Source organism: Passer montanus, unplaced genomic scaffold (assembly GCF_014805655.1).
Source record: "Passer montanus isolate IOZ18808 unplaced genomic scaffold, ASM1480565v1 scaffold18, whole genome shotgun sequence".
Classification (NCBI taxonomy): Eukaryota; Metazoa; Chordata; class Aves; order Passeriformes; family Passeridae; genus Passer; species Passer montanus.
The window spans coordinates 14830781-14844675 of NW_024365381.1; the positions used below are offsets into that span (position 1 = coordinate 14830781).

General features: G+C 35.2%; 1 protein-coding gene across 5 annotated transcripts in view; it reads right to left on the reverse strand.

The window, feature by feature from the left end:
* RALGAPA1 (Ral GTPase activating protein catalytic subunit alpha 1) overlaps positions 1–13895 on the reverse strand; it is a 129222-nt gene that overhangs the window by 78921 nt on the left and 36406 nt on the right. For 3 of the 5 annotated variants that reach the window (XM_039704786.1, XM_039704785.1, XM_039704784.1), the window contains exons 17-20: positions 12245–12385; positions 4510–6081; positions 2464–2588; positions 87–303 (exon numbers count right to left, since the gene is read on the reverse strand). In XM_039704786.1, coding sequence (XP_039560720.1) covers positions 87–303; positions 2464–2588; positions 4510–6081; positions 12245–12385 — 2055 coding nt within the window. The remainder of the gene's footprint in view (positions 1–86; positions 304–2463; positions 2589–4509; positions 6082–12244; positions 12386–13895) is intronic. The other 2 variants (XM_039704787.1, XM_039704790.1) reach the window with 2 other exon arrangements.

Below are 13895 nucleotides of genomic sequence, written 5' to 3' on the forward strand. Positions count from 1 at the left end.
GGAAAAAAAAAAACGAACAGATGAAACAAAGGAAATTAGCACTACATTAATCAAAGATGCTATTACTTTTGGAAAAATGTACTTGCTTTCAAATTTGCGGCTCTCATACTGGAAGGCGCTGAAGGAGTCGGAGTGGCTGTCGGAGCTGATGAGGTCACTGCTGCCCGCGCTGGCAGGCGACGTCCACTCGGAAGGCACACCTGGGTCATCCACAGGACGCATCTGGTTCTGCTTGTTCAATATATCAGGAAGGTCTTTAGGAACTTCCAGGCTGCCAGGGCTGCTTCCTCTTCTTGTCACATTCTAAACATGGAAGATACATAAATTATCTTACAATCTTGGATGGCTTATTTACATAAAATGGAAAAAGCAATCCCACATTTGGTGAAATCATCAGAATGTAACAAACAGTTCTTAAGTACCTAAATCAGAAATTGCCATAATTCTAAACACCAAGACTTTCCAAACCCCCAAATGAAGAACCCATGCAGTCACAGAATTTCATAAATACAAATTTTATTTGCACAGTGGATTTTTGGACACATATCGTAAAAGTCTGAGACTCAGAGTAGCATGGGCCACATGGTAGGTAAGAAGTGAGAGAGAAAAATAGTTAAAAAGTTATTACATCTAAATAACTAAAGAAAACTTGTAAATCTTTGTTTCAGACCCAATGGCCTATAGGCCACCGCACTATAATCAAAAACTTAATTTATAGAAGGAGCAAATTAATTTACTAATTCTTGCATTGATCTTCTTATGATTACAACACCACTTCAGTACTGGTCTGGAACACAAAGATTACACATACCAGAAGTAAGGCATGCAGATTTGCTCATACACAAGTAAGAATGGTGGCCTATTTGAGGTCTTTCTTTAAGGCTTTTTTTTCCACAGATAGCACTGTTTAGTATCTCTTGGGAAGGAGATACTAAAATAGAAATGCCATTTTATGAAATGACTTGAAATTTGTTTGCATTATGAGACTAAAGATTACTTCCTTTTCCATCAGGCCCAGTCAGTTCTGCATTCTTTTACTACTCTACTAGTCATTTTAGGTTAACTCAGACTAATAAGCTTTTCATGATATGGTTTTAGCATTCAATAGATATAGAAATCTAAAACTAATCTTAGTAAGTTGGTACTATTTTAAGTCTGTTGGTACTATTATAAGGTATAGTTGGTACTATTTTGAGGCATGTCTGCTGTGTCCTAATTGAAAAAAAATGAGCAATGAGTTTTGGTGGTTTCAGTATTTACTCAAACTTATCTCAGCTCTTTTCTGCTACCTGAGGAAAGTATTACTTCTCCAAACAAAGAATAATCCCTCCCTTTCTTCTTCTGGAACCAGTTGTGATGATTTCTGGTTTATTAATTTTCAGACTAAATTAACCTTTTTCACAGACTACAAGTTAGCATTTTGTTGTGCAACTCAAGACTTACTGACAAGAACACTTTGTGCCAACAATCAAGTTTTATAAACAAAACTTGTTCAACACAAAAGAGAAAAAAAGTATACATATGGACAAACTCCATAGATCTTCTCTTGCCATTTATAAAAGATGATGAAAAATAATCTTTTAATAACTTTGAAGAATCTTCTTCTGTCCCTTCTTGTCACCAACTTCTCTACTGACAATTTTTTATAGGAATATGTCTTACAGGAGCATGTCTTCAAATGACCTTGAAAACTTTAAAGAAAAAGGAACTAAACAATTTTGAAACAGTATCTTTAAATTGTTACCCATTGTGTTCTTAACTTGCAACTTTTTTTTTACTATTTTCCCATTTTTATTACTTAATAAGCACTTATCTCTTCAAATCTGTCTCCTTCTGTAAGCACTCAAGAGTAACCATAAATTCTTAGTTTAAAATTTATTAAACCTTCTTATTATGAATGCCATTCCAAACAACATGATGCTTTTGGAAAAGTGAAAGAAGGCAGCAAATGGAAAGCTGATTTGATTACAAGAGCACTATTTACAAGAAATTATTCAACACTTGGAAGTGAAATACAAAAATAAAGAAAAATATATATTTCAGTAGTTTTGTGGTCTGCTGCAGTGACTATACCTATAGAGAACAGCACTGTACTACAGCATGTTACTCAATTACATACCATGCTGAGTACTACAAATTTACATTTAAACTAGTATTCTGAAAGTGTCTGTGTACAGGCAGATATCTTTGCAGGTGCAATTAAGGCTGTTTCATTCAATGAGACTATTCATCTGACAGTAACTTCTGCATTGCTTCCACGATGAAGATTCAATAGATATGAAAACACAAATTATATACAATGGCAAAAATCTATGCCAAAGGCAAGGAATAATTAAGCAATATTCTTAATTCTTCATAAAAGCCACAGAAATACGTTTTAGGGAACTGATTTATCATGTCATTGACAAGTTCACACATATATGGAAACTTGAGTATTGAAGTGTAGCAAGTTTAAAGGCTTACCGGTGCATTACCACTGCGGAGTCTCTCAGCTATAAATTCGTCCATGAGGTCAGGAACATTTGTATTGCTACTGCCAATATCACTATCAATAGGGTGCAGCTTTTGACTCATGTCCTCTCTATTAGCTAAAAGCAAATGAACAACTATTTATAGTAAAGAACACATCAAAACATTTTCAAAACAAAATGTAACAAATGAAAAAACCTGCTAGTTAACAGAAATTCAAAAATCAAAACTGCCAAACATGCATTTTAAGAATGTCCCTCTTTTAAAGCAGATTCTACTTTCAGAATTAGTATGGCTTCTTCTTCCCACTAAGCAAGGGTTAGTTGATTTCCAATTCCACCTTTAAGAGCAGGAAGCTTATAGGTAAGCACTACTCGAAGTTGTTAATGCTTGTTTTAAGGATAAAGCATATGTTCTTCCTCCATATCACAAGTAACAAATTCTTAAAAAATTATGTGATTTCTTCAGACTCCTTCTTCATTGCATTCCTAATGAAAAGCCATGTAGTGGAAAAAGGAAACTAGGTTGTAACAGATACTAATGACAAATGGCAATGTGGCACTGTATACGGTTAGGATGAATAGTGCAAACAAAATGTTACATAATAAAATTACATGCCAGTACATGGAATGAAAGTTCTAACTCTAGATGATCAATGGTTATGAGCAATTAATAAAGTTCACTCCTTTATTAGTGTTATATTTTTTCATATAACTATACTGTTCATATTTAGCTGTGGCTGTTATACCTGACTTTATGATATCAGCCTTTAAAATCTTCAAGTTATTCCAGTTCATGCTCTCTTTATACAAATTTTTCCCTCAGTGTCATCTCTCATGAGACCACAGTGCAGTTTATTCTAACAATGAGTTTCTTTTAAATGTTGGATTTTAAATAACAGGTACTTCTAAAATTGATGCTTCCTAAATATGTCTTTTTCAGAAGTCTAATTTCTGAAGAGCAGCAAATCATTTTTGTGAGACCCGTGACAGTACCGCTATCAGGTGCTGTGCTTACAGAGACTGCCCTCAGGTGGCATTAACATCTTGATGCAGGATGCATTGCAGAATCCTCTGTTAATCATGCCAGCATAACAATGGGAAAAAAAGAAAACCTGCATTACTGCTGAAAGTTAATTTATTGTTCATTTACGGTCATGGGAACTAAGACAATGTATATTAGAGTCGCAGCCTTCTTTTTTGATCAGTCCACAGAGGTCTCATAGTTAGCAGGCGAAAGACTATCACAAGACCTTCAAAAACATCCAAGATTCCAAGCAAAAAAGAAAGTAATGGAAGATGTTGCCAAGATTTAACTGCAGCCATTTGGTTGAATGAATATAGGAAGGCCTATGACATGTTTTGAAACAGACTCAAACAAAATCTTATGATTAGACTCAGAGAACTGTTGTAATGAAATCATTCCAGTAATAGCAGATTGCTATTTCGGACTATTTTAAAAAAATTATCTAAAATTACCTCCAAATGCAAATTTGAGGGGCTCTTTTTTGGTTTTGTTTTGGAGGAGGAAAAGGAGGAAGAGGATGAGGAGGAAGAAGAAAACACACTAAATGAACCAGAAATACAATTAGTTCAACCTAGTTGGTTGGGAGCCAGGTCCTTCTGACAAAAAAAAAAATACACTCAGAGTGGAATAACATATTCTGATAAAATATGCATTGCCAATACTTCAGTAGGCTTAATTTGAAGGCTTTGCAATGTAGATAAAAATTCAAAAGTCTCAAGGCTTAATCCTTTATTAGGTCATTTACTGTCTCTTCCTCTTCCCTAATCTGATGATCTTCAGCAGAAAAGAGGTTCAACTAAATATCTTGAAAAGAAAAATTAGTAATTTAAAGTACGTAAATGTAACTTATGCTGGGAGAAAAATCAGCTGGCTACAGGCGCATGCATAACCAAACAGGGAAAGCAGTGATCATCCCAAAGCCTTTTGATTGCTTATCAGAGCTTGCTTCAGTTGCATTAAGCCAAACTGGTGCTGCCTTTCTCCTTTTGCGCTCTGCACACTGTTAGTGCTCACCTGCAGCTTTCCTTCCAAAATAGCCCATTACATGACTGTACAGATCCCTCAGTGGAGCCTCTGCTGGCATTCTGTTCTGCCTCTGTGGGGAAACATTTGCCTTCGGCTTCGAAAGAGCATGTACAACAGTTTTATAAACACCACCCAGGGAGCCCTGCTGTTGTGCCGACTCCTGACCTGATGCTCTAAAGGCACTACGACATTGGAGCTGACTAATGGCAAGACCTTCTTTCTGCAACACAGCTCCTTGAGTTTCTGCAGATTCTTTAACTTGCTTGCTGCCAGCTGAAGCAGTGTTGACTGCCTCTAGATGCCTATATATTCCAGGTCTAACCAGCTCTGTGGCAGCTGATGAGCTACTGCTTGCACTGATACTGCTGTTGCTGCTACCACTACTGCTACTACTGAAGCCACCAAGTTTACGAAGTCTTGCTTTCCAAGCAGCCTCTTTGTTCTCAAGAGGATTGTAAAACTGAACCGATTCTGTAGATGGCCTAAAAGTAACATGAACGCTGTTTCTTTTTTTAGTTGTTATTTTCATGATTTTGGCCCTATGAGTTACAGTTTCAGATATACTTCTTTTAGCTGGTGCCAGTTTGCTTGTGCCTGTGATGTGAGGCATTTGAGGATCAACTTGTCCTTTAGGAAGAATTTTCTTTGCATGGACAATACGCGAGTTGGTCACTTTCTCATTAAACTGGACACTTTTATGCTTTTCAGCTACTGGTGCTTCCACAACTAAATCTACATCAGTTTCAGTGGCTGCTTGCCTGTATAGATATCTCTTCCCTTCCTTGCTGCTAGGACTACTGGACCCATGATCAAACACGCTTTCATATTGTTTATCAATATCTAACTGTCTGGCTTTATTGAGCGCTTGATTTCTTGTAAAAAAGTCTACTTGAGTAGGTGCAATATTACTTATAAAGCCACTTGGGTTTTGTTCTAGTTGCAGCTCTGTGTTATTGGCTTTTTCTGCAACAGCGTTGCTAGTTGTGCATTGACCAGTCTGATCTCTATTTTCTAATCCATCCAGTGGTAATCTATCGTTCCTACTTACTGATGTATCAACTTCATGAGCAGAAGCCTCAGACTTATCTATCTCAAAGTTACCGCAAAGTTCTTCTTTTTCTTTAATAAGATATTCTCTCAGAGAGGAAAGGAGATCATCTTCACCTTCAAGGTCAACATACTGGTTTTGTTCAAAGGCAGTGTTTGCAAATTCTACCGGCCCTATTAAATGACAAAGATGGTCATAAATACTATCCCCAACTTCCAAGGAGGACTCTCTGCTATTTGTATCAGTGATATGGCTTTCAGTGGATCTATGCATTGAAGAGGTCTCAGTGGAATTCTGTAAGCTTGGAGCATGATGGGATGAACTGTCAATGACAGGAACTGCACCTTTGGCTCGTTCAACAGCGAATGGTTCCAGGATGTCAGAGGTGCTGCTGCTTCGTGGCAGTGGCTGTTCTTCATTTAATGCACCAAAAACTTCACTTGGAGCGTCCTCACTCTGAGAAAAATGTCTGACTCGAGGTGGACGTGGAAGAATTTGAGCATCATCAATGTCTGTAGGAAAAAAGTATATGTAACGTGCACAAAAATTTACATATAGAGACAATATATATTTACCACTACAACCTAATGATGTGACTTTAAAAGCCAGAAAAATTCAGAACCTTGCTTTCTTAGGTACAACAGAAACACTTTTTTCAATACTAGAGTGTTAAAAACACACGGACATAATATCCAGTACAGAATGCAATATAAATGAGTTAGACCATCAGAACACAGTTTTAAATGTTAACATGCATAAGAACAAACAGTGAGGTCATGGAACATTTGGAAATACAGTTAAAGCTAGAGCTGTGCCAAGTTCAATAATTCAACCAATATTATTCCAGCTAGCTTCTTTAGGAAATGGTTATTGGAATACAAATGAGCTCAACAGCACTAGTCCCTTTGTGAAATTTACATCTTCAGAAAAATGAGCAACTCCAAAGAGAACAAGGATGTTTTTTGGAAAATTGGGATTGTCTGTTGAAGTGGCAAATCATTAATTAAAATATGTATATATGTATATGTGTGTATATATATAAATTACTCAGATTTCTGAAATAATACTATCACATGATTATAAGTATTTTGATAGTGTACATGTAAGGACTAAAGCTTTTAAAAAACAAACAAGAGCTGGCCCTATACAAAAAAGATGACTATACATAACAGACAATTTAAAGATATACCCTCTTCCCCCAGAAGAATGTTTTGTCCCTCATCTTCAAAATATGAAAATAAATACCTAATGAAGGCTTACCTACCCCTCCTTCCAGTTTTACTCCAGCAAATGTAACATTTATCAGTATTACAGAATAAGTACTCTGATACCAAGAAACATCCTGCAGCCTCACAACAGCCAACGTTAAAGTAAACCCACTTTTGTGTATGAAAAGAATATAATTTGTTATAACCATTTAAATTAGCGATTCCTTGTTTCTGTTGAGACTCTTAATATGTTAGTGTCAGTAAAAATCAGTTAACTGTACTGAAACCTGCAGTTCCAACACGGATCACCTAGGAATTGCACAGAAGTATCTTCAGCTCATTTCACATCATCCATAAAAATAAAGAACCCTCTTCAGATTTCCTAGTATGTTATAGGAATACTATATACTATCAAATTACCACTGTAGGCAAGACTAAATATCCTTTACAGACGAGTAAACTAACTGCTATCCCTTCCAGTCCTTTTATGAGATAAGCACTTAAACAGCAAGGTAAAACCAGTTTACTCAATTTTCTGTTGGTTTCTTTTTGATAGAATCTTTCATTCCCTAGATTAATTTTTTTACTACCTAGTACTTAAAAAGTTGTAGAGATGCTTTCAAATTAAGGAATAACAGTAAATAGCTTAAATGAACACCAGCAAGGGTTATTTGCCACAATAAACAGACTTACCTTGTTGCTCTATCTAGATGATTTAACGTCAGGACTGCAACGGCGAATTTAATTAATATCAGAACAAAATTTAAGCCCCTTTCTCTCCACTAACTTTAATGTGTTACAGCTAAAATAAAGTAACTATGTATGTCATTACATTTGAAAATATTTCTATTATTACTAAGTATTATATATAAACATCACTAAGTATTTAATGTTATTAATTAATTTATCTTTCTCTATATATTTCAGTAATATTGAATATTGATAATCTGAAGTCCCCTTAAAACCTGTTTTGAGCTGCTTACACTTTTCTGAGAATGTTAGAGATGGAGCTGCGTGTTCTCATTTTCTCCTTCGGAACAAAGCATATAAACCAGATGAATAAGATACGTCCATATTTAACTAAACATGTGTTCCAAGAAGATGAAAAGTGCTATTTCCATGCTCAATTTTTCAAAGAGGTTAAAATTTAAGAGTAACAGTTTGACCTCATACAAAGTTTACTGAAGTGTAAAGAAGCTATTAGACAGGAAATTGAGAGAGATCTATATTGGAAAAAGAGAATAGACATCCAAGCTATCTCAGAAAATAAACATGAACTGAAAAATCATCGAATACAGCACAACCCATTATTCCTTTTCTCTTCAGCTTTGATAAGTGACGAATTTCCCATCATTGTTCTTGTTCAACTTACTACTAACTACATGAATTAACACCCTCTGAAATGAATCATGTCTCTCTGTAGTTGAAACTGTTATTTCAAACAACCTGCTGACTTAGGCAGAGATTAACAGAAGTTATGCTAACGTAGTCTCAAGCTATTCTTTAGAGCTGTAAAAAAGGGACCATAGGATTCAGTCAAAAGTATGGACGATGATATATTTGAGATTAAAACATGCAACTATGATACAGTGATCTCATCTTGAGCCCTCAGTATGCATTTTTCAAATCTATTATAAACTCAACCTTATCTAAAGCAGAAGCCTAGAAATCCCATGCTGTGCATACATGCAGTGATCATGACCTTCTAGGATGTTAAAAATAATCGGACAGAGAACTCACAATGCACACAAAGCAGCTCCACACATTGAAATAAATTCAGCCAGATTCATTTCAATGTTGATCCAGAATTAATTTTAGGTGCTCACATATTCATGACAAGCACATATAAGTACACATCTTCAGACAAACGTGTGCTTGCACCAATAGAGATTTATTTTTTGTAGAATGGGAAGAAACTAAGGAAATGAAAAATGTTATTGCGATACCAGCACTGAAAACACAGACAATATTTAAAAACCCAAATGAACTGCTCCTTCACAAACAGGGTTCACCCTTGCACACAGGTGTACAGTCAGACTGGGACACCCAAAACTCCCAAGGAGTTTGTGTGCCAGCAGGCTGACCCTGTGTATCTGACCCTGAGTACCCTTAGGAGAAACACTGCCCTGATTCCTCACATGGTACAGTAAGGAAAAGATTGTAATTGGTACATCTGGCCAACCTCACACAACCACTACTGTCCTAAGTCAACCTTGCCTCTCCTTTTGCTGCTAGAAGGCAGAAAGAGAAGACAGCTTTTCAGCATCAAGTGTGAGATAGATATGCTAAAATACAAACTCATGGAGAGCCACATTCTGACAAGAGAGCATGAGTGCTAATAGAAGATCCCTGTATAACACTGGGGCAGGTTTATATGTCATCATGCAAAGACTGTTTGGGAAGTGGAGAAAAAATAACATGTTTTTCTTCTTAGCTTTCAATAGTTGGTTTTTTTTTTTTTTTAAGAGAACACAGGCATTCTATGAGTTTCTGGGATTAAAGAATAATTACAGCCATACTGGTATTACAATTATGACTTCTTTCTATTTCATCTTAATGATTACTGAATGATTTGGGAGTAAGGTTCAAAGGCATAATATGCATCTCCCTTTCATGTTAATACTTGACTCTTTTAGTACCAGTAGATAAGGAAAAATCTCCCACCCACAACTAATTAGGTTGCCCACTGCTTCTAGGAATCTTGCCTACACCTCGCTGACACTTTTTTCAGGTCTTGCACCTGAAAATCCCGAAGTGTTACAGAATAAATAATCATTTCCCTAGCTATCTTGTAAATGTGTAAGACTGGATTTCTTATCATTCTCACAGTCTAAAGGAAAGTTCCTTTTAGAAATATTGCAGATTTGCAACAGATATACTATACTAAATCACTTTATTAACTAAACACCTTAGAGTATAAATCACTCCCACTCTCTAGACACTACTTGAAAAGTTGCAAATATTCTGCACATGGAAATACAGCATAACTGAAACTACATGAAGGAATTACAATCTTAGGAAAATCATCCTCTATGATGCTAGATGACTGTATGCCAATATTGAACTTATGCAATATATTTTATCAACCTACTGACTGATCTTCAAATTATGTCTCACAAATTATACTCAAGTTTTCTGCCTTACTCTTGAAAATTAATATACAGTACATAAGGTAAAAGTTTGGTCATAAACACTTTCTGTTAGACTACCTGCCCAGATTCAGCCGTGTTCAGTGGGTCCACCTCTCAATGATGAGTTTCACAGCTAAAAAGAAGCTGAAAACTACTTCCAAAAACTTAATATTAGGCAGCCTATTATTCTGGAATAATTTGAAATGCCCTCTACTACAAGTTGTGTTGAATTATAAAGTAATTCTGGATAACAGGGATATTTTTATAATCCTGTAATAAGATGAACAACTAGCTAAACATCATTCATTACCTAGTACATGCAACAGAAACAATTTGATTCCTTCCCAAATTACATGCTGTATGTCTGGAAACAGAAGGCTTGCGGAAAATAATATATCTAATGTAAGAAGAAAAGGCGAGAAAATGATAAAGCTTCAAATAAAAAGGGAAGAAGAAAGAGAGCACAATTAAAAATGCAGAAAATTAAAAGAGCAAAGTGCACTCTGATCCAGTTGACTGTGTTTCTTTCTCTGCTACTTCCCCATCAACACTCTAATAGCTTGTTTTTTTTCACTAGAGCTTTTTAGTTTTCTGACAATGTTCAAGATTCTTGGGCACATCATGAAGCTGCTGCAACACTGATTTGTTTGAGAAGACATCAAAACCAGGAAGGGCTTAGGACTTTTTCTATATTAGAAGTGCAATGGTCTGTAATGTCACTTTACTTTATAATTACATTGGTCATGCAGTTTTTGGATTGTATGAGTATCAACATCAAGAAAAATAGCAGGAGAGCCAGCAGGTCTGGGACACATTAAAAGTAATACGCAAGCCAGGACTTTTCAGGAACATGGATGATAAAAGTGACTACAAAAGCACTTTGGCTTTGTTTAAGAAAGAGTAATTAAGTATCAGTGATTATGTGATGAAACAATATTTCACTGTGAAAGCTCATAACTCTTCTGTGGGTGTTCTTAAGGTCTTCTTTAAGCACTGATAATTTCCAACATCGCTATGCCCAGGTAGGACACATTTTCTAATGGGTTGTTTATGTACCATTATTATAAAATCTCTATCTCCTAAGTTATAATCACTTGTATCTCAGAAGAGATACTCTTTGCACTCACACTTTTATTATTAATTACATATAATTTGTATTTTATTAAATTTTGTTTGTGGTGTCAAGAACTGTATTCAAATACTTTGTTCATTGTGAAAGTCTGGTCTCTCTAAAGTGGGTTCTTTAAACTTTCCTGATTTTTCAATAATGTTTTCAGGCTGAATACTAAGGCATCAAGTTTCTGTTTCACAACAAGAACTTTGTGACATGTGACACATGACAAAATACAATTATGAAGATACAGTTCTTGGTACTTCTTGGGTAACAAAGACGGGCAGGAGAGACAGAAAAGAAAAAAAAATTCATAAAAATATTATTGCCATGAAGTCCCTATATTTGTATGCCATTTTGACTACACAGAGTCCTCTAACTGTGCTTTCATTTTCTTTTCCACTCATTGATATAAAGGCATAGTCAGCCTTAACACATTACGAATTTTTATGTGTGTAATATCTGGAAAAATTACTTTATTGGAAAATATGTGCTCGAAATCTGTGCTAACTCTAGTTGTTGAATCTATTTGTTCAAAGAAAAGTATCCAAAGTAAGCTACTGTTCAACTTGTAGCCAACCACCCTGCTGGACCAAACACAATATTGAGGAAAACCACAATCCTAAAAAATTTATCATTTGGAAAATAACACCAAAACATCACACTTGAGAATTCCACACTACAGATTTTTTTTTCATGTTTTCATATAGTAATGAAAAACACGCATACTCTAAAGGATATTATATGATACCATATTATTTTTTCATGGGAGCTAAAGTATATCATCATGGTTGTTCACACAACATCTATGACACTGAATTAAAAAAATTTACACAGAAGGATGTAAATGGCAAATTAAAGTAAAATTTCTTCCTTTCCCTCCCTCACTCATCAAAAATAAAAAATTTAGATTAGTTGTACTCTCTGGTAGACATTTATTGTATTACTGCTTACCAATAAATTGGAAAAGCGGAAAGATTTCTCAAATTCTCTCTTTTTTGATAGTAAACATTGGCACAGCACTAACTTCTAACAGTTCCAGAATGAATTGTAAAATAGCATGGTATCTTACAAAACTCAAAATATTAATTCTTAATCTCTTCCCCTCTCCCACCATCCCCAAAGGATTTTTACTTTGAAAAATTTAATGGTTTAGCAGAATTTGAAAGCAGAAGGTTTAAAAAAGTGATAAAGGGGGTGCAGAAATTAGCAGAGGTGGCACTACCTGAAAGCTCATCAGAAAGGGGAGTGAGAACAATATCAGGCAAGAAGGGTTTGGAAGTATGGATCAGAACAGGAGCACTTTTAGCACTGCGTATATAGGCCGATGGCAGAGCACATTCACCAATGGATCGGCTTCTCATGGCTTTAAAAAGGAAAAGAAAGAAGTGGGGAAGGAAAAAAGAAGAGTGACTATAATGAAAGGCTCGTGTCACAGAAAAAGCAGCAACAGAGAAAACAAAGATAAAAAGGAAGAAAGTTCAAAAATTAAAACATTTCAGCACGGCAGATATTGGCAGAGCTGTAAGAAAGAAAAAAATCAGTGGACACATAAGACATTCCGAGTTTTCAACTTTTATGTAAAGCAGCAACAATGCCTTTATTGTGACAATTACAGAGATTTTGCATTTGAAATCAAGAAGCTAATTAGCATTTTCCCACTGCATCAGGGGTTGAAAAATCAAAGTTAAAGTTACTCCACAAGCACTCTGAATTTGATTTTTTTTAACAGGAAAAGTAACCTACATTTCTATGTAGTTTCTATTTTCCTTTGATTTTATCCTGCAAATGCATCTCTGTATCACACATATGCCCATACTCTTGAATTCATGTTCTCCAAAAGAGATGCAAAATCATAAGGAGAAAATTATCAGTTCTGTGTGGAGAAATTTGCAATAAAGCTTGTTATAGTTCCACATTAAAAATGAAATTACTGAAGTGAAATGTTTTAACAATGAAAAACATTAAATTTTTTTATCCATGGGGTCTGGCTTTTAATTGATACTGGATAAATCTTGCCAAACTGATGTTTATCCACCTTTTCATACCTCACATCTTGCCAACAGTCCTACAGAATACAAAATGTACATAAGAATTGTGCTATTACAATCAAGGTTATATCTGCAGCTTTTCTAATAGATTTAAATGAATCTTGGACATTTGATTTTCTCTGTCAGAGTAAGACACAGCAAGAACTAATACTGCATTCAACCTCAAAGTACTCTGGAAGTTCTTTAAAAAGTAATATCCTATGCTTCAAGTAGCTTCATTTCATACTGCTGTAAATTTTCTAACTTGTTCTAAAATTATTGCTGATAAAATTCTTCAGGAAAATTCAGAGTATCTAGCATAAAAATATTGCCACTGCAGTACTTAACCAGTCTGAATTTTTCTCTCTATATGTATTTTTTCTAAACAACATGGACTTAGGATCTTAGTGCTCCTGATCTGCATGGGAATCAAATGTACGTGAATGGAGTGCAGTGAAAGTTGAGCACATCACACTTCAAAACCAGGTTAAAGAATTGTTGCTAATAGTAACATGCAGATAACCTGGGTAGGTCACACTGAGCAGAAAATACATTTGACAAATGCAGCACAACTTAAGTGGAGTCCTAAATTCAGTTTGAAAAAACAATTCAGAAAGACAGACCTTTTAACACTGCTCTAGTAAACTTTGTATGACAGAAACTATTTTCTTTAAGAAGGGCAATTACATGTAAGGCTGTAGTAGCAGTTTGATTAAGAGATACAGTAATAAAATTCAGGATATAGTTATAGTTAGATGCATATCACTCATCAATGTGAATCTTACAATGAATATAGACAAGAGAAAAAATAAAAACCACACAGTAAATATCAAGGATGTTTTCCAG